The 20,409-nt window shown below is 66.7% G+C and overlaps 1 protein-coding gene and 1 long non-coding RNA gene across 2 annotated transcripts; both read left to right on the top strand.

Moving 5' to 3' along the window:
- Positions 1–4,350: 4,350 nt before the first annotated feature.
- On the top strand, positions 4,351–11,061 carry TESPA1 (thymocyte expressed, positive selection associated 1). The gene is made up of 11 exons (XM_075133539.1): positions 4,351–4,358; positions 6,422–6,618; positions 6,699–6,741; positions 7,368–7,417; positions 7,609–7,662; positions 7,970–8,006; positions 8,116–8,199; positions 8,304–8,512; positions 8,776–9,881; positions 10,281–10,371; positions 10,479–11,061. Exons 2-11 carry the CDS (start codon positions 6,453–6,455, stop codon positions 10,589–10,591), a joined length of 1,953 nt encoding a protein of 650 aa, XP_074989640.1. The 5' UTR covers positions 4,351–4,358; positions 6,422–6,452; the 3' UTR covers positions 10,592–11,061.
- A 6,746-nt stretch (positions 11,062–17,807) lies between these two features.
- On the top strand, positions 17,808–19,122 carry LOC142073727 (uncharacterized). Its single transcript, XR_012670457.1, has 2 exons — positions 17,808–18,371; positions 18,751–19,122. It is a non-coding gene; the product is annotated as an uncharacterized LOC142073727 (long non-coding RNA).
- The last annotated feature ends 1,287 nt before the right edge of the window (positions 19,123–20,409 follow it).

The raw sequence follows: 20,409 nt of genomic DNA, 5'->3' as shown, positions 1-20,409 counted from the left end.
AGGATGGACACACGGACAGACCCCGGGACACAGGGACAGACACGTGGACACAAGGACGGACACATGGATGGGCCCTGGGACACAGGCACAGACACATGGACACAAGGACGGACACACAGACACAAGGACAGACACACAGACCGACCCTGGGACAAAGGGGCAGACACGGGCCCAAGGACAGACGCCAGGACACAGGGACAGACACACAGACAGGCCCTGGAACAGACAGGGAGACGGTGGGACAGACACTGGGACAGACATCGGGGCGCAGAGGCACGTGGACAAAGGGACACCGGGACAGACCCATGGGTGACACACGGACACAGGGACAGACACACAGACAGGCACATGGACACACGGACACACACCTGGACTGACAGACACCAGGATACACACCCGGACATGGGCATCGGGACACAGCGACACGTGGGGACGCCTGCAGGGACGGAGGCACGAGCAGTGGGACAGCCAGACACGGGTAGATGGACACCAGGACAGAGGGACACAGGGACAGGCACCGGTAGGCAGGCACACGCTCTTGCACACTCGGACACACACACACACGCCGACAGACACGCGTGTGCACGCACACACGCACCCCGACACGCACAGGCGGGTGTGTGCGTGCACACGCAGACACGTGTGCGTGCACGTGCGGACACCCCCACACGTGCACCCCCACACGTGCACCCCCACGCCCCCACACGTGCACCCCCACACGTGCACCCCCACACGTGCACCCCCACGCCCCCACACGTGCACCCCCACACGTGCACCCCCACGTGCACCCCCACGCCCCCACACGTGCACCCCCACACGTGCACTCCCACGTGCACCCCCACGTGCACCCCCACACGTGCACCCCCACACGTGCACCCCCACGTGCACCCCCACGCCCCCACACGTGCACACGTGCCCCGGGCGGGGCAGGGCCACCTCCCCGCGGGCTGGGGGTGACCAGGACAGGGACGGGCACCCGCGGCGGGGGGACTTTCCGGGAGGCCGCGGCGGGTGCAGGCAGGGCGCGGGCAAAGTCCGGCAGCGCCCGTTTCGACACGGGGCGGCTTTCGCATCGATCGCCCGCGCTCTGTCACCCTGCCCTCCTGGCCAGCGGCTCTTGGGGACTGTCCCCCCCCCCCAGCAGCCAGCCCTGCGCCCCCTTGTCCGTCTGTCTGTCCTAACGAGGCCGTTAATTGCAGGACAAGGGGGGTCTTGGCGTGGTGTTGGCCCCCGGCCGGCTGTGTCCGAGGGGGGGGTCCCGACAGGGTGGTGGTCCCCAGGAGGGGACACGGGTCGGCCCTGTGCTGGTGGCCAGGACAGACGGACGGACAGAGGGCAGCCACTGGGGCCTGGGCATCCCGGGGACATGGGTGCTGCAGGCAGTGAGCTGGTGGGGACACCCTAAAAAAAGAGAATGAATGATTTAGGGGCAGAGTGGGGGTGAGCATCATCCCTGGGGGGGCACAGGGTGGGGGTCTGCAGGGTGCCCCCACCCATGTGGGGGGGCTGCCACCACCCACCCTGCCCCGGGTCTCCTGCACAGGGCTGCACCCCCATACCCCATGCAACCCCCCCAGCAGGACTTGGGGCAGGGAAGGGAGAGCCCTGGGGGACGCGGGGGGGGTCGGGGGGGCCTCGCCGCAGCAGCCATAAATGCGTGTCCCATCACTTATTCATGCAGGCAGGAGGCCCGGGCGGCTGCTGCCGGGATCTGGCAGGAGGAATTCGCTAACTAGGTCAGGCAGGAGGGGGGGCAGCGGCGGGGGCTGCCTGATGCCCGGGGTGCCCCGGCTTTGCCCTCCGCTGGGTGCTGCGGGGGTCCCCATAGGGGGGCCGGGGCAGCACGGGAAGGGGATGCTGCCAGCAGCATGCGGCCGCAGGGTGCTGGGGACCCGGGCAAGGGTGCTGCTGCTGCTGCGGGCGGAGCGGGGTGCTCCCCAGCCAGGCCCAGGGGGTGAAAAGGCAGTGGGGCCACCCAAACCCCTGCTCGACACCCCCCCCCACCCTGGCAGCTCCCCGGGGCCGTGTCCTGGTGCCCTGCTCCGGCGTGATGCAGCCGCCGTTAATTATTGATGCAAAAAGCACTCGCTGAAGAGCTGCTGTGCACCCCCCCAGCCCCCCGCTCCAGCAGCACCCAGCCCCCTGCTCCGGCAGCCCCCAGCCCCCCGCTCCAGCAGCCCCCAGCCCCCCGCTCCGGCAGCCCCCCGGCCCCCCGCTCCAGCAGCCCCCAGCCCCCTGCTCCGGCAGCCCCCCGGTCCCCCGCTCCAGCAGCCCCCAGCCCCCCGCTCCGGCAGCCCCCCGGCCCCCCGCTCCAGCAGCCCCCAGCCCCCCGCTCCGGCAGCCCCCCGGCCCCCCGCTCCTCCCGCTGGCGACCCCCGCAATGGGCTGTCCCCTGCTCCCGCGGTTTAATCCTGCCCGGTCCTGGGTCTCTCCCCGCAGGGATGCTCTGTGCGGCTGCCGACCCCCTCCTCCAGCCGCTTTGGCTGCTTTGCCTGTGGGGTCCCCGTCCTCCCCAGGGACCCCCATGGCTGGCGGGGGGTCCCCATCCCTGCGCATCCCCCTGCCCACCCTCGCTCTGCCCACGGCCATTTTGCTCCTCACCGGGCTTTTACGGGAAAACCCTTCCCGGCTTCGATCCCGCCATGGCCCCATCCCGGCTCCCCGCGGCGGGGGCTGCTTCTGCCCCCGAAAAAAGGGCTCAGGGGCCGGTGGGGAGGTAAAAACCTCTTCAGAGCCGGGCAGGCGCCCAGCGAAGGCGTTTGCGGAGGGGAATAATTGGGAGAGATGGAGGATGGACCACGGGCCGGCTCCTGCTCGCCGTCCGGATGCCGGCGCGGTGATGCTGGGTGTGCGCAGCCGAGAGCAAAGTGTGATTGAGGACGGCAATGCGTGTGAAATATGGGGGGGGCAATGTTTTGTCCCAGTGGTTAAACTGGGACCCCCCCGGCTGCTCTCAGGGTCAGAAATACCAATATTCGGAAGCTGGCGGCTTCCCGGGATGTGGTGTCCCCTGGCCCTTGGGGTCCGTGGTCCCCCCAGGCATCGCTGCCGGGCCGTGGGTGCTGGATGCGACCCGGGAGCAGAACGAGGCCGTTTTCCCGCTCCCACCCCGGAGCGGAGCCGGACGAGGGGCGATGCCGAGCGGGGACGTGCCCATCCTTCGCAGGGTGAAGCGACTCCCGAGTCATCCGGGCCCCCCCGCACCCCGGGCAGGAGGAACGGTTAATTCAGGGCTTTATCCGCAAACACTTGCGGGCTAAAAATATCCCTCCCGCGGGCAGCACCATTCCCGGCCAGCGCCGTGCCGGGAGCTTCCTTGCCTTTTTTGACAGGATCGTGGCTCGCGCTGGGGCAGCTCCTGGGCTCCCGGCTACGATTAGCGCTGAAACCCGGCTCCCGCGGGACCCGGAGGTGTGGGTGAGGGACCAGGGATGTCACCTCCGTGGCCGTGATGTCCCCGCTGGAGGTGAGTCCTGTCCCCGAGTCGGGGATGTCCTCGGTGGGGCCGTCCTCGTCACCGGGTGCTTTTATCCCGGTGCTGGGGGAGATGCTGGAGGGTGGGATTGGAGATGCCATCCCGGCTTGGCAAATAATCCATGGGGAAAACCGCTTCCATCACTCCCTTGCCACCCTTCAAGCCTGGGGTGGCTTTACCTGTCACCCCGAGAGCCACCCCAGCCCGGCTTGCCCCCCCCGGCAGAGCTGCTTTGAGTCCCCTTCTTGGGGGCCACCGGACTCGCCCGGCTGGCCGGCGATAAGCCACGCGTGCCACACGCCCGGCCAGCGCTCCCTTACGGGCATGGTGGCATCGGCAGCTCGGCACGGTGTGCCGGACCCCGGGGTGCTCGGCCGGGAGGGAGCCAGGCGCTGCGGGGTGCGAAGCAAAGCACCCTCCTCCTCCTCCTCGCGTCCCCTGTGCGAAGCCCACCCGGCACCTCGTGCTGTTTGGGGACCCGGCATCGGCCACCCAGGAGACCCTCGGGCCTCGGGACCCCCCATTGGGGTGTCACAGCCACCCTCGGAGCAGGCTGGGTGCAGGGGACCCCTCCAGAAGGTGGGTGCCCTCTCACCCATGGCAAAGGCGACCTGGGTGCCTCGGTTGGTGCCTGGGCTATTATTAGCCACCCTCGCCCACGTCGGCAGCTCATTAAGTTTTTCCCGTTGTGATAGCGGATGTGGGTCAACGTTTGAGGTTTCGCTGTTGATTTTTTTAATTTCCTCTTCAAAACAAGATGAGTTTCCTCCCCCCTTGCTGACGACAGATGCCGCCGGGGGCCGGGCGCGGCGGTGGGGCGGCGGGACGCCACGGCTGATGGCCCCTCGCCGGAGATAGGGCAGCCCTGCTGCCCCCCGCGCCGGTGAGTGCCGGAGCCACGCGGAGGGGTTTGGGGGGGGGGGGGTTGCCCCAGGAGGGGCTGCAGGGGTTGGGCGGGGGGCTGGGGGCTGCGGGGATGGAGAGCGGAAGAGGCAGAGGTGGATGGACCCGGGTTTGGGGGGGAAGAGACAGGGCCATGGGGGTGATGGGGAGACTCCGGGCACCCAGGAGAGACGATTCCTGTCCTCGGAGCAAAGGGAAAACCCTTTTGCGGCAGCAAAGGGACGGGGAGCGGAGTGGGGACCAGGGGGGCCGGGGGGGCCGGGGCTGGGGGCGGCAGGGGCTGGGGCTGGGGTGCTCCGGGATGCGGCAGGACAAACCAGCCCTGCCTTGGTGCCCCCATCCACGGTTGCGAGTGCCGCAGCCCCTCGCTGGGCTCTGCAAAGCCCCTTGGCCCCCAGGGTCAGCCCGGGGGGGGGCCGGGGGCCGTTAATGCTCACACAGGGTGGTCGCAACATCTCCTGGGGCTGCGGCTCCCGAGGGGCTGGGACGGGGACAGCACCCGGCCACGTGCCCTGGGTGGGCTGGATGTGGCCTCGATGAAGAGCTCGGCTACAAGGCTGCTGCTCCTTGACCCCCCCCAGCCCCCCCAGTCCGCTGCCCGCAGGTGACGTCCCAGCTCTGAGCATCACGGGGGTCCGGGGTGGCCCAGGTGGGTGCTGCCGGTTGCTGCCCAGGGCTTCACCCCACCCTGCCCGGCAAGACATGAAATAGGGAAATGGTGACAAGGTGCCCTCCCTCCGCCGGGGACTTTCGGTGCGGCTGCGGCTCGGCGCCGAGGGGGGGGGATGAACCGCGCTGGCCGTGGGCACGAGGGGCCGGCACCGTGGTGGCTCTGCAAAGTGTTTCCCTTCCCACTGGTGCGGTGGGTGATGGCTGGACTGGGATGCTGGTGCTGCGGGAGGCGGCTGGTCCAGGGTGCTCCTGCTCCGGCAGCACTTGGGTGATGGCTGGACTGGGATGGTCCTGCTCCGGCAGCACTCGGGTGATGGTTGGACTGGGATGCTCCTGCTCCAGCAGCACTCGAGTGATGGTTGGACTGGGATGCTCCTGCTCTGGCAGCACTCAGGTGATGGTTGGACTGGGATGCTCCCGCTCCGGCAGCACTCGGGTGATGGTTGGACTGGGATGCTCCCGCTCCGGCAGCACTCGAGTGATGGTTGGACTGGGATGCTCCTGCTCCGGCAGCACTCGGGTGATGGCTGGACTGGGATGCTCCTGCTCCGGCAGCACTCGGGTGATGGTTGGACTGGGATGCTCCTGCTCTGGCAGCACTCGGGTGATGGTTGGACTGGGATGGTCCTGCTCTGGCAGCACTCGGGTGATGGTTGGACTGGGATGGTCCTGCTCTGGCAGCACTCGGGTGATGGTTGGACTGGGATGCTCCCGCTCCGGCAGTCTCAGCCGTGGGGACACATGGCCGGAGCAGGTGGTTGGCTCGAGAAACCTGTCCCGTGTGGCTGCAGGGGTGCTGCGGGGGTCTGTCCCCGGGGGGTCCTTGTCCCAGCCAGGACCTGTGCTGGGGAGGGCAGAGGATGAGGGACCAGGTGTCCTCGGTGCCATTGGGCCGCGCAGGAGCTGGGTGCCAGGACCCTGGGATCCTTCAGGTCCTTTGGGATCAGGGGACTCCCCGGGGACACGATCTCCCACTTTGCTCAGGGGCTGTAGGATGGGGAGGGGATGGGATTGGAAATCACCTCCCTGCGGGAGCCGGGGGGGAGGCGCCCGTTGCCCAGCAGGGAGGGTCCAAGCTCTGGAGATCTGCGTCACCTGCCCCGGCGCGTGCCCGGCCGTGGGGCAGCTCTGTGCCTTATCTCGGCCCCGGCAGCAATTCCATTCTCTCCAGCAGCTCCGTCCCTGTCCCCCTCCAGCCCCTGGGTGCAGCGGGTGCCCATCGGCACCCAGAGCAATGCCCGGGCCGGGGCAGAGCATCCCTGGGATGCCCAGAGCCCACCCTGAACCTGCCCGTGGAGCACCCGATGGTCCCACCCCATGGGCAGGAGCTGGAGGTGACCTCCCACCTTCACGGCCGTCCTGTCCCTGCAGGGAGACCCCCGGCCCACCCGGCGCTGCGGCCATGGAGGGCGCGTCGGTGCTCAGCCCCTCCTCATGGGAGAAGCGGCGCGCGTGGGCCAGGCAGAGCCGGTGCTGGCGGACCACCGTGGTGGAGGAGGAGGCGGCCGCCGCCATGCAGGACGTCCCCGAGCTGCAGCCGCCCCACCTGGACGACGTCTTCCTTGAAGGTCGAGGGGACCCTGGGGTGCACACGGGATGGGGGTCCCAGCGTACTGGGTCACCTCACGGGTGTTTCTGTCCCCCCCAGGAAGCCCCTCCAGCAAGATAGAGACATGGCTGCAGGAGTGCGGGTGAGCCGGGGGGCAAGCGGGGGCAGCCCCGGGGGTGCCTCTGCCGCAATGCCATTCCCATGGGGATGGGAATCCCCCCCGGGGATTTCGGTGTCACCGCGGGGACGGTGAGGGCGGTGGGACGATGCTCACGCTTGGCCCTTCCTGGAAGCTGCACCCCGGCAGGCGCGCGGGTGCCGGTGGGACGGCGGCGTGTCGTCCCCCCCCCGCTCCCTGCTCGCCCCCGCGCAGGAAGCCCAGGTGGCACCCGGCCACGGCTCTGCCACACGCCGGGGCCACCGGCGCAGGGTGCTGGTCCCATGCCCGGCATCATGTGGGTGCCTCCAGGAAAACCCTGGCTGGGCTGGGAGAAAAACCCCAGCACCATGTTGGGGGGTCTCCAGGGTCTCCCGGGGGTCTGGGGTTGCTGGGATCGGGGGTCTGCTGAGGGGACCCCCCTCCCGAGCATCCCACCATGGTGCACCCACCTGCAAGCCCAGCTGCCGTCTCCGTGCTCGCACCCTGTGCCCCATCATCTGCATCCCTGTCCCCACCGCCCGTCCCATCACGCTCAGGTCTCCTGTCCCACCTCCAGCCCCCCGGGATGGGGACGGGGGGGCTGTAACTGGGGTTTTGCTCCGGCACAGGTCGTCGGTGGAGGTCCCGCCGGACGAGCTGGGCTTGCCGGGCCCCTTCGGTACGTTGGCTTTGCCACCGTGGTTCTCCTGGGGTGCTGAGGCTGGTGGTCCCTGCGAGTCCCCAAAGGCCACCCAGCCCAGGGGCTGTGCGCGAGGTGCAGGGCGATGGGCAGGGAGGTCTTCGAGGACCTTGAGACCTGTCCCCAGCTCTGGGTGTCCCTGCGCCTCGCAAGACTTTGCTCTCTCGCAGTGTGTGGGAGCAACGGGACCAGCTTCGAGGATGACCTGACCCTGGGAGCTGAAGGTACCAACCGCCCCCGGGCGCACCGGGGTGTCCCCTCCTGCGGTGTCACTGTCACCCCACGGGCAGAGCTGCCCCGGCGGAGGCAGGGGAGCTGGGGACAGTCAGGAGCAGACCGGGGGGGACAGCCACCATCGATAGCTTTTCCTCCAGAAGGGTTTCAGTGGGGTTGGGGCTGGGCTGTCCCCAAGCTCTGCGTCCCTCCGGGCTCTGGCCACCAGGAAGGACATTTCCCAGGGTGGCGAGTGTGGGACCTGTCCCCAAAACACCCCATCTCACTCCCTGCCACCTCTCTGCTCCCTTTTCCCAGCTCTTCTGCTACCGGGGAGTGAGAAGGCCACGGGCAGGTGAGGTTTCGGGTCCCTGGGCAGGCTGGGGGGGGCTGGGGGCACCTGTCCCCATGCATCCCGCTGGCAGCGTCCCCTTCGCTCAGCCCCGTCCCCCTCCCCGCCGCAGAGCTCTGCAGGACAAGCACCTCAACCTGGGGCACAGCATGGCATCCAGTGCCCTCTCCAGCCTCACCACCAAGACCAGCTCCAGGTAGGAGCTGGGGGGGGGGTCTTTGGGAGGGGGTGTGTGTCAAGTCACCCCCTTTTGAGACCGATCCCCGTGGGGCTGAGCCGGGGCTGTCCCCCACCCCGCAGCATCTCCGAGGTCCTGGAGTGGTGGCAGTCGGACGCCGAGGAGATCCTCTACAACCTGGGCTTCGTGCAGAGCGAGCCGGGGGCCGTGGCCCGCATCCCCGCGCGCTTCTTCTCGGCTCCTTCCCGCGCCAAGGGCATCGACTTCCAGCTCTTCCTCAAGGCCCAAGTGCGGCGCATGGAGATGGAGGACCCCTGCCTGATGCTGGCCAGTGAGTGACACCTGGGTCCCCAAACCCCCCGTCTGGGGAGACACCGACACGTGGGGTGGGATCCACCATGCTGGCTGGGCTTTGCTTCTTTTGGGGTGGTGGGAAAGATGCTCCCGTGCCTCAGTTTCCCCACACATGAGCTGGGGGAGCAAACCCAGCCCACCCTGCCCCTGCTGCAGCCCCCTGCCCCATCTCCCAGCCCCACCGAGCATCCCTCACCCCCCAGCCCCCCTGATCCCCCCCATCTCCTCCTGGTCCCGCAGGTCGCTTCCAGCAGGTCCAGGCTCTGGCTGCCACGGCCGACGCTTTCTTCTGCCTCTACTCCTACGTCTCACGGACCCCCGTGCAGCGCATCTCCCCCTCCCGCCTCCCCTGGGCTTGTCCCAGCGTCCCCGACATCCGCGTCGCCCCCGCCCAGCCCAGCACCCTCTCGCCCGTGGAGCGTCTGAAGAAGGCTGTGTCCACCATGTGCCTCTACACGTCCCCGCGGGACGAGGACAGCCCACGGGGGACCGGCCGGGCACCCACGGTGCCCACCAGCCAGCCCAGCGCCCTGGGGAAGGTGGTGCAGGAGGTGCTGGAGTGGGTGCGGGAGGAACGGTTTCGGTTCGACCCGGCCGATGTCCTCGAGGACCGGGGAAGGGACGGGGGTGCGGGGATGGTGCAGCACCGGCGGGGAGTGGAGGGGGGTCCCCCAGCACCGCCATCGCCGTGGCTGGTGCAGGGTGTCCCCGCGTGTCCCCATCCCGGTGGTGCGGATGCTCCGGGGTGCTGCGGAGGGGAGCGGGAGCCGTCCCCGAGGCCAGTCCCAGCGGGGACGCCAGCACGCGCTGCACGGGGACGCCTGGAGCGGTCCTGTCCCCATGGCCGGGGGAGAGGTGACAGCCCTGCGGGGGTGGCTCAGGGGGCCGGGGGTGCTCTGTGCCCGGTGGGCGCAGGACGGGTCAGCACGGAGGAGCACCAGCCAGGCGCTGCTGCGAATGTCACCTTGTCCCCGATGCCGGGTCCCCTGGCCCCCCACGCTGGCCGGGTGTGGGTGACCCCTCAGCACCCAGAGGGGCTGGGATCTGAGGGGGACTCCGGCTTCAGCTCCGGCTCCTGGGGGACCTCCCCCAGGAGGAAGGCAGGGTCCCGTGGGTGCCGCCCGGGCGACCCCCTGGACCCTGCTGGGACACGTTCCCCCGGCTCAGACACACCAAGAGCTGGAGGCCACCGGGCTCGGCGGAGCAGGGGCCGGCGCCGGGGGGACCCCCCGAGGGACATCGGGCGGCAGCAGGGCGATGCGCCGGGGCTGCAGCCCCCCAGGAAGGGCCCCTCGCCCCACCGTCCCGGCTGGCAGGAGCCGGTGGACTCCTTCGAGATGGAGGAGGTGAGGGGCGATGCCTGGGTGATGGGCACAGAGGGGTGGGGGGGCTGGGAGCGGGTCCCTTCGGCTGGCGGGTGATGCCGGGTGAGCAGGCGCGGGGCGGGAAGGAGCTGGAGTGGGAAATGTCCCCAGAGTGTTGCCAGGCTTTTAAGGTTTGAATGATTTAGAGCTTCAAATGGAGCCTCTCGCAGGGGGGAGCTGGGGTGACGGGCACGACGGCCGCTCCTGCACACGCACGCACGCCTGCGCGGGCTCGCACGTATGCACAAGCATCCTTGCACGCGCACAGGGGTGCATGGGTGTGCACAGATGCGCTGAGGCACCTTTGCACATGCACACGTGTGCACGGACACGCTCACCTGCTGCAGCTCCTCACCCAGCCCTGCTGCATCCTGCCTGCAGGTGCTGAGTGCCAGCGAGGAGGAGGATGATGATGGCGATGCCCGTGAGGAAGCCGGCCGGTCCCTCCATCCCTCCGTTGGGGTCCGGAGAAGTAAGTCGTAGGGTTTTCCTGCCCTCCTGGGGGGCAGAGGGGCTGCCATCCCAGCAGGTGCCCGGTGCCAACGTGTGTCCCTGTGTCCCCCCGTGCCCCTGCTCCAGGTTTCATGCTGCACGCCGGCAGCGGGCAGTCCGACAGCAGCGGCTTCGTGGAGGAGCCGGTGCCCGGCCAGCTGCCCGCTGCCCGGCTCCACGGCACCGACCAGATGGCCTGAGGCCACCGCAGAGGGACCTGGGCTTGCCCCAGCGCTGGCAGGAGCCACGGCTGGGTGCCGGATGGACCGTCCCGTACCGCCGCGTTTTGGACCCGGAGACCATCCTCAGCCGAGGGCTGAGCACTGCGTGTACACGTGTGGGGGTGTGGGTGTGTGCACGTGTGGGTGTGTGCACGTGTGGGTGTGGGTGCACGTGTGGGTGCACGTGTGGCTGTTTGGCACAGAAAACCTTTTGACTCAGGACTTTGGCCCCGAGGGGCGCGCGCGTCCCCCCTCCAGCCAGCCTGCCGGCTCTGGGGCCGCGGCTGCACCGGGGCAGCGCCGGGGACGTCTCCCCCGTGCCTGGCTCTTGGGGCCATCACTTGCACTTTGGCTACGGTCGGTCACCCGTGCTGCAGCGCCTGTAACACTAGGACGGGGGTTTGCTGGGCAGAGCCAGCAGCACGCTGGAAATAAAGTTCCCAAAGGGACGATGGTGCCTGTGTCCCTGCCTGGAGCTGCTGGGGGGTGGGATCTGCTCACAGCCGGGCTGGGGACCCGGGGTGCCCCCCACGGCCACGCGTGCCCCGGCTGGGGTGCAAGCCCAGGGGGAGGACTGGAGCGGCGGGTTCTGCTCAGGACTTTTTTGGCCTCTCCATCTTCCCTCGCCCCTGCTGAGCCTCCCTTCTGCTTCCTTATCGGGGCACTTCATGGCTCCGGGCCTGTTCTTCATCTTCCTGCCACCTTATCTTTCTGGCTCCGCTGTTCTTCCCCTCCGCACGATCTGGGCATCTGAAGGAAACCGCACCGAGATGATGCTGGGTCCGCGCCGGCTGCTCCTTAACCCCTCCTGCGCCGCTGCCGCCGCTCACCCGGGCAGGGCTTTGTTGGTGGCTTTTGCCCCAGGTGATGCGGGCGCCGAGCGTGGGCACGGCCCCAAATTGGGAGGTGGAGGGTGGTGGGTGCTGGCTGGGCACCCCAGCATCTTCCCGTCGGGCTCACCCCAAAGTGGCCGCAAGCTGCAAATTCAGGGTCCAGCTCTGCTCCTGCTCCTCCAGATCTACCCAGGGGATGGGGTCACAAGTCACCCCAGGCCAGAGCCCCATGTCCTCAGGAAGGAGCCACCACGGTCCCCCTCCTCCCCGGGCTCTCACGGTCCCCATCCCGGTTGCCCACCACAGCGGTGGTCCACGACCCTCTGCTCTCAGGTGCAAGGATGGCACCAGCCCCAGGGCATCCGCACCGGAGTTACTGGAAAAGAAAAGTCCTGGTGGATAAACAAACCCCAGGGCTTTCCCATGGAGAGCAGCCAAAGACGGGATTATCCCGGATTAGCCCCACGGCCCCTCTGGCACCAAGGCTGGCTCCCACAGCCCGTCCCGGCTGCGCTGTGGGTCCCATGGGGACGGTCCCAACCCGCCGGGGCTGCTCCACGCTGGTTCGGGCTGCTCAGGGCTGCGCTTTATCTTCCTCCTCAGTCTCTGCAGAGGGGTCCATGGGGGACCCCCCAAACCCGGAGGCTCCTGCCAGCTCTGGCAGTGACCTCCAGGCACCTTCCTGGTGCCCTGGCTCTGCCTGTCCCTGGCTCATCCAAGAAATAAACCCCCCTCTGCTGTCCGAAGCCTCCTGAGAAAGCTTTGGTGGAGCTCAGCTGGAGCTCAGGACCAGGTTACCCATCCCTGCGGACACCCGAGGCCAGCCCCATCCCAACAGTGCCTGCAGGAACCGTTTATCAGACCAAACTGGGACCCGGCTGGAAACCAGTACACTGAACAGAGGAACCACTGGGAGCAAGTAGCTGGTGATGGGGACAGGGCAGGGGACATGGTGTGACATCTTCATCCAGCTTTGCTGCCGAACCCAGGGAAACGAGGGCTGCGGCTTCAGCAAATTTCATGGAAACGTTGAAGCCCTCGGTGCTTCTGAGACCGGAGCCGGGGGTTTTAGGGCAGAGATGAATTAACCTGGGGGGGTGGGGTACCCTGCAAACAGCATCAAAAGGAAGTCACGTTTGTGCTCCTCGGCCTCCCCACACCAGGTATTTGGGTATTTTCTCCCCGAGCCAGCATCCCAGCTGCGACCTGCTCCCTCCCGGGGGGTTTTGGCTCCGCATCCTGCATCCGGGTGCCTGAAATCCCACCCCGGGGCAGAGCTGGGTGCTCTGAGGTTCTCCTCTCCCTCCTCTTCCCACCGGGAATGAACGGGGTGGTCTGAGAAGCCGGGTGCGCAGCACAAATCCTCCCTCGGGCACTGGGCAGGAGAAATGCATGGAAAATCCCGAGGATTTATCCCCTGTCTCTGAAACCAAGAGGCAGCGAAGGCTCTGCCTGGTACCAGGGATGGTGACTTATGGGTGCAAACGGGTAAGTGTCCTCTCCTCTGAGCTCTGGGCTCTTGCAAAGGGGCTGTACAATTTCTGAGACCCCACCTGAGCAGGGACAATGCGATTTTGCAGGTTTTAGGAGGAAAAGAAAAGACTTGAGACTGTGCATCCACATCCCCCTGCAGGACCCAGCCTGCCCGAGCATCTCCCGGGGCACGTCCCGGGGTACCCCCCCGCCAGCCCAGGGACCTGCTGTCGGCGCCTCCATAAAGCTTTCCCTAAGGTTTCACCTAAACATTTTTCCTGCATTTTCAGCCTGGAGCTCTGAAACCACCCAGGCGAATCCCCCCCGGCCGCGCCGTCAGCGCTGCCTCTGCCGGCGTCGCGGCGGGTCACGCTCGGCTGCTCCATCCATCCTGGCCGCGGTGCGATGCCGGTGCCGGCACCGCGCTTCCCCCCTGCCTTGCGTGTCTGGAGAGACGTGAGATGGCTCCCTCCCTCCCCGGCTCACGTACGCTCCGGACGGGGTTTCTTTGCTAAACAGGGTTATTCAGCCAGGGGTTTTGCAGTTCACGGCAGCCTCGGCTCTCCCCGCAGAGCCATGGCTTGTCCTCGTCTCGCGCAGCTCGTGGTCCCTCCCGTGCTCCGGCCCATGCCCTTGGCCGCGGAGCACCGACCCCCTTTGGCTCAGCTCATCCCTTTAACCAGTGAAGATGTTCTGAGCTCAACCCGCATCCCCAGAAGGGGAGAGAGATGCTCTGCCCCGAAATGAGGAGGAGCTGGGGCCGGACTGGACCACGAGGATGCTCCCGCAGCATCCCTGTCCCGCTGCCACACGGCGAGCACAGCTCTGCCCCAATTCCCGAGCGGAGCCACCCTCCCCTCGTGTTACCTCTGTGTTTCAGAGGCTGCGTGTATCAGCGTGACGACCCCCACCGTCACCTCCCCTGTGCATCCCCACTCCCTGCCGGGGCTGGGACCGGGCTGGCTTCACGTGCCCCCCCATCTCACCAAGCCTCCGCCGCTCCCGCACGTCCCCTCGCTGTCCGTTATCTGTCAAATGGTGAGAAATAAAGTGCTGGAGCCAAAACCATGCTCCGTGATGGGCAGGAAAGGTCTGCGGCTGGGGGGGCTGGCAGTCGAGGAGCGTATAGGGGCTGGGGAGTGAGCTGGGGGGCGGCTTGGAGAGTATGGGGTGCGTGGGAGGGCATGGGAGGCTTGTGGGGTGGGCAGGAATGTACTGGGGGACTATGGAGCGTACTGGGGTGGTACGGGGTGCGCTGGGATGATGTGGGGTGGGAGCCATGGAGCTACACGAGCCGATGGGGCTTTGAGGAGTCGGGAATTGCTGGGCACGCAGGACGCCGGGAGCCCTGGGAAAGGGGCTGGGGCTGGTTTGGGTGCTCTTGGGGCTGGCAGCGGGGCCGGCCCGGAGGGGCTGCAGGGCTGATCCGGGCTAATCCTGCCCCTGGCCGGGTGCCCGGGCACGGGCATCTTCCCACACCTGGAAAATCCCGTGCACCCCCGCGCCCTCCCAGCCGCGGCCGATTGGTGCCTGCTGCCTTCATAAGGGACAGACCCCGGCCCCGGCTCATCCCTGGGTGCCTCCCGGCCGTGGCTGTCGCCCAAAATCCTCCGGGATGATGAAGCTCTGGGTCGTCCTGCTGCTGGCCGGGCTCGCCTGCAGCCTGGCTGCTGGCCGTGAGTCGGGCAGGTCCCGGGGGGCCGTGGGGCGGCACTGGGGTGGTCCCCGGTGGGGTGCGGGGGGGGGGTCGGGCCATCCAGGCACGTGTGTTGAGGGGCTGGGTGCAGAGGGGGGGGTGTCCTGTGCGCGGTGGGGGGTCCCGACACCCCGCCGAGGTGGGTGATGCCGACCCTTTTCCTCCTGCAGGTCCTCTTAACGAGACGTCTTCCACAAGCTCCGGTGAGTTAGGGGTCCTGCTAACCCAGCGGGTCTGGAGGCAGAGGTTTGGGACCCCCCCAAAGACCCCGAGCCCTCCAGGGAATGGCAAATCTTTGGGTTTTTTCTCTTGTTCTGAAGGTGGGGTTGTTCCTGGCGGGTGAGGATGCTCCTGCATCCCTCTCTTCCCTCCAGGGCAGGCGGGGAAGCGCGTGGGTCGGACCCACACGGCACAGATGGGGTCGGAGCAGCCCCGGCTCCCCGCAAACCCCGCAGCAAGGGGAAGGGGACGGCGGCCTTGGCCCGGGTGTCAGCGCAAGGGTCAAGCCGTGCCGGGCGTCAAGGTTACTGGTTTCGGTGGGTGGGTGGGAGGGGATGAGGAGCACCCTGTCGGCGGCACATCGGGGTGCTCGGGTAACCTCGTTTCTTCCTGCAGATGTGGAGGCAGCCGAGGGGGCAGATGGAGGAATGCTGTCCCTTGTCGTTGACCTGTTGGACAGACTCTTGAACACTCTGAGTTCCAACATCATCGGGTGAGCGGGGAAGGGGGAGCCATGGGGGCCGGGAGGGCTCTGCCGCAGTCGGGGGCACAGCAATGCTGCTGCCCCGAGAGGCGTCCCCAGCTCCTTCCCACCCCGCCGCGCTGCGTGCCGGTGGGGGGGTAGTGGGGTGGGTGCTGGGGGGCCGGCTGGGTGCTCCCGTGAGGGTGGGATGGTGGGACTGGGCCAGGTCTCACCTCTTCGGTGTTTTCTCTCTTCCAGATGACCAGCGGCACAGTAAGTCCCTTCAATCCCGGGGGAGCCTGGGGACACGGGGTGTCCTGTTGCTGACAGGGGTGCAGCTCCAGGGCTGGGGGTTGGGTGGGGGGATGCTCTCCTGGGGGCACTGGGAGCCCCCACCACCTCCCATGGCTGCCCAGGACCGTGCCCGGCTCCTTCTCTGCTCCTGCACTGAGCGCTGAGCACCCAAACCTCCCCGTCATCCCACCAGACCTCCCCGTCATCCCACCAGACCTCCCTGCCATCCCACCAGACCTCCCTGCCATCCCACCAGACCTCCCTGCCACCCCACCAAACCTCCCTGCCACCCCACCAAAGCACCCTGCCATCCCACCAAACCTCCCCGCCATCCCACCAACCCTCCCCTGATCCCGCACCAGGGACCTCCACCTCCCTCTGTGTCTGAGGCTCGTCTGGAGCCAGCGCTGGGCTGGGAGGGCCGACTCAGAGCAGGTTTTGGGGCAGTGGAGGACCCGGGACCGGCTCCCCCTCCATGGTGCGATTTGGGCTCCCTCCCAGGGCTGACCGGCGTCCCCCTCCTCCCTCCGAGCACCCCCGGCTCTGCACAAGCACCGCTCAGCTCCCTGACGCCGGGTCTGGTTGAGTCCCAGCTCGTCCCAGGGCTCTCCTCGCACCACGTGCCTGCATGGCTCCAGACCACAGCTACCAGTAAAGCGAACCCCTAATTGCTCCGTGTCTTGTCCTGCCTGCTGTTTGCCTGTGACCCGTGGCCGGGAGGGACTGAAACCCAGCCCGGGGTCTAGCCCAGGGTAGGATCCTGCTGCCAGATGGAGGCAGCTGCTTGAGATGAACGGAGACTCCCCCGACTCGATCCAGGGGAGTGGGGGGGGACGGGTGCCAGCTGAGCCCCAGGGACCCATCCCATGCGCGGTGGTCCCAGCACACCCACCAGCCCCACAGTCACGGTCTTCAGTCCTTATCCGGCATGGAGACCACCCCACTGCTTCCCAGGCCTGCTGGGACCCCTCCAGCTGCCGGGGCTCAGCTGGATCCAGCTGTGCCCAGCTGTGCCTCTGAGCCCGTCCTGCAAAGACAGACCCCAGGATCCCAACCCGCAGGACTTCTCTGTCCCCAAGCTCCCATTCCCCTTACAGGGCTTGGGTGCCGGGCGCTCTGTCCCTCATTAGCAGGGTTCGTTAGCTCCCGGGGCTCTTCCCACCCCCTTCCCGACTGGCACCTGCCACTCAGGCCGCGAGGAGTGGGGACAGCATGGGTCTCTTTCGGCGTCCCCACGGTGTCCCCAGCTTGGTGTCCCCACCGCCGGCGCAGGGACTATGATGCTCTGGGGTGTCCTGGTGCCCTCGGTGTGAGTAGGGCTGGGACACGAGGTGACGCTGGGTGGTCGGGGGGTGCCTGGGGATGGGACACGAGGTGACGCTGGATGGTCGGGGGGTGCCTGGGGACGGGCTGGGACATGAGGTGACGCTGGGTGGTCAGGGGGTGCCTGGGGCTGGGACACGAGGTGACGCTGGGTGGTCGGGGGGTGCCTGGGGATGGGACATGAGGTGATGCTGGGTGGTCAGGGGGTGCCTGGGGACAGGCTGGGACATGAGGTGACGCTGGGTGGCTGGGGGGTGCCTGGGGACGGGTTGGCCACTCCTGCCCCATCCAGCATCTTCTGTCCTCGTTGGGGCTAACGGCTTTCACCCCTTCCCCTTCGCTCATCTCCGAGGGGGTGATCACCAGCCCTGGGGGGCTCCTCCCACCCAGGGTCTCCTTGTCCCAGGCTGTGGACCACCCTGGCCATGGCCCCAAGTCCAAAAGGCGGCTGTGCCTCCCCCCCCATGGAGGCCCTGTGGGGGCCGGGGTGTCGGATTTGCAGCTCTGACACCCCCCAGCTCTGCCAAAAACCTGCCTGGGGAGGGCGGGGAGCTGCCTGGTTGCCATGGCAATGAGGATGATGCTGGCAGCTCCGTGGGAAGCGGGTGATCTTCCTGGGGAGGGAGAAGCTCCGTGTCTTTTCGGAGTCATGGGATGCTCCGGAGAGACACGGCTCCATCCAGGACAAGCCTGGAGCGGTCTCGAGAAGGGCTCCGTGGGGTGCAGCTTTTAATTGTACCCCCAAATCCACGTTCAGCACACTGCTGAACCAGTGCTTACTGGTTTCCAGCTTGGGAGACCAGTAAGAAAAGTCCCATGGTTTTGCTTCTGCTTGGAGGACGGACAAAACCTGGTCGCCCATGACCGGCTCATCTCATCTCTTCACCGGTGGTGGGATGCCCTAAATGAATGGTTTTTCCCCCCAATAAACGCCTTCTAAGAATAAACCCAGCACCTCCCGGCGCAGGCAAATGCCTCGTCCCAGCGCGAAGAGCTGCCTCCTCCTCCTCCCCTCGGCTGGCAGCTCTTCCTCCAGCTGCTGCGAACATCTCACCACCGCCTCCCTCCTGGCATTGCTGGGCAGCTTTTTGGGTAAATAAAGCTTGCTTTTTTTTTTTTTTTGCAGGATTGCGCAGGGGAAAGGTGCGTCGTGCAAGCTCATAGGAGCTCTCAGATGGCAAAGTCCACCTCCGAGCTGGCCAAGGGAAGCGTTGGGGGTGGATAAATACATGCAGTGACAACTGCAGCGGCCACCTCCGGCTTCCCACCACAGGTGAGATAAATCTCATCTTAAAAAACAGCTTTTTTTTGGTTTTTCTTTTCACTTTTTCCCAGGAAAAGGCTCCCGGCGGGGACACTGAGAGCTGGGACGCTGCCACTCTCCGCAGAGTGGGATGTCCCCAGGGAGACGGCACAAGTTATTCCTGACAGCTCCTCGTCCCGTAATTGTTCCCCGAGGTGGGTTCGTGCGTTATTAGCGATGGATTTGCTGGGGATGGAGTGGAGCTTAAATTAGACTCCGGCTGACAGAGCCCTCCTGGGTTTGTGCCGGGCGGCGTAATCCGGCGTGAAAGGCTCGCTTGTGTTTGCCTATCGCACAAAGCGAGGTGTGGCGTTGTCCCTAAACCTCGAGAATTGACCTTAAAAAGGGACCAGGTTTTGGTTGAGCAGAAAATCTCTGAGCGATGATGCTCGGGGCAGCAGGGTCCCCAAGCAAGGAGACCCCAAAAAAGTGTGAGGTCCCCAGTAAGTGGAGTGGGGGGCACGGGGGGGTACTGGAGCTGGGGGCCAACCTCCATCCAACAGCTTTGAAGCTTCAGGGCATCTTTTTTTCCAGATCTGAAGCGTCCCTAGGCAGGAGATGGGTAGGGACGTGGTCCCAGCTCGCAGAGGGTCTTTGGCTCTCCGTCCGTTCGAGGAGCAGGCGGATGGCATCAGGAGGCACCGCGGTGTCCCAGGACGTCGCCTCTCGCTCCGATCCCCTCAGGAGCACCCGTGGCTGCAGCCTCCACGTGCAGTTTGAATTTGGAGCTCGGAGCCGAGCTGCGCCTGGAGCTGACCCAGCTGGCTGGGAGACGTCACCGCGATTATTTCAGTTAACTCGATTTACTGCTATTACTGTCAGCCGGACCTAACGACCCGACACGGAGCAGCAGCCCTTAGAGGACCCATTTTTAATTAATTTTAGCTCATAAACTAATTAATGGATTTCCTTGTAAATTCTCTGAAAATCCATGTTCCCTGCAAAGAGCAACCCTTTCTCCCTGGGGAGGCCGGGCACCCTTGGGGATGCTCTGCTCCGACCCTGGTGAACGTCCCCCTCTGTTGCTCCTCCAGCAAAGTCACCCCTGGATCCTGGTGCCCACAGAGGTGCCCGGGCTCCTCTTCCCTAGGGATGCTTTCCCTGAGCCGGCACAGATCCGTGCAGCCCTCCCGGGGATGCCGGCAAATCTCCACGCCTGGGTGGGGGCCAAGCTGGACCAGGTGCCATGGCAGCTCCTCGCCGCCCGCGGTCCCGGGGGACGGTCCAGGGATGCTCCGGGGGGACGGCAGCCCCGGCTGCGGAGCCGGAGGAGAGGGGGCGGCAGCTGGGCGAGGAGGTTGCCAAACGGGCAGAGACGGCAGCTCCCGGCAAAGCCGTGCCCGCAGCTCAACATCTGGGGCCCGTGGTTGCCGTCCAGGCAGCAGCGTCACCGCCTGTGCCAAGGCATCTTCCTCCTCCTCCTCCTCCTCCTCCTGCAGAGCCTGGCTGGGGCAGGGGCACCCGAGACAAAGCCCCTCCAGCCTCTGGGGACTTCGGGGCAGGCTCCGGGCAGACCCCGAAAGGTTCTTCGCTGGGATGAATCCGGTCCCAAGAGGCCAGGACCGCCCTGGCGATGCCCTCGCAGGGTCCTTGCGTCCCCACCCTGAGGGTTTAAGGGGTAGAAGTGGGTGCAGACAGCAGCGGGGGGGGAGCCCTGGGATGCGGGGTGGCACCCAGGGATGTGGGGTTGTGCGGTGCACAGGGCAATGCCCATCCCAAAGTCCTGTGGCCCCAGGGCTGTGCTGTACCCCGCGTCCTGGCACCCCAAATCTGTCCTGTGGCCCCAGGGCTGTGCTGTACCCCGCGTCCTGGCACCCCAAAACTGTCCTGTGGCCCCAGGGCTGTGCTGTACCCCATGTCCTGGCCCCCCAGATCTGTCCTGTGACCTCAGGGCTGTGCTGTACCCCATGTCCTGGTCCCCCAAATTTGTCCTGTGACCTCAGGGCTGTGCTGTACCCCATGTTCTGGTCCCCCAAATCTGTCCTGTGACCTCAGGGCTGTGCTGTACCCCATGTCCTGGTCCCCCAAAACTGTCCTGTGGCCCCAGGGCTGTGCTGTACCCCATGTCCTGGCCCCCCAGATCTGTCCTGTGACCTCAGGGCTGTGCTGTACCCCATGTTCTGGTCCCCCAAATCTGTCCTGTGACCTCAGGGCTGTGCTGTACCCCATGTTCTGGTCCCCCAAATCTGTCCT

Source organism: Calonectris borealis, chromosome 30, assembly GCF_964195595.1.
Source record: "Calonectris borealis chromosome 30, bCalBor7.hap1.2, whole genome shotgun sequence".
Lineage (NCBI taxonomy): Eukaryota > Metazoa > Chordata > Aves > Procellariiformes > Procellariidae > Calonectris > Calonectris borealis.
This window is presented reverse-complemented; position numbering and strand designations above follow the sequence as displayed.

Excerpts from the sequence above, each read along its gene's own strand:
- TESPA1 (XM_075133539.1), top strand. The coding sequence starts at position 6,453 with ATGGAGGGCGCGTCGGTGCTCAGCCCCTCCTCATGGGAGAAGCGGCGC. Across the intron at positions 7,663-7,969 it reads CCTGACCCTGGGAGCTGAAG|CTCTTCTGCTACCGGGGAGT; the intron begins GTACCAACCGCC and ends CCCTTTTCCCAG. Across the intron at positions 8,513-8,775 it reads CCCCTGCCTGATGCTGGCCA|GTCGCTTCCAGCAGGTCCAG; the intron begins GTGAGTGACACC and ends CTGGTCCCGCAG.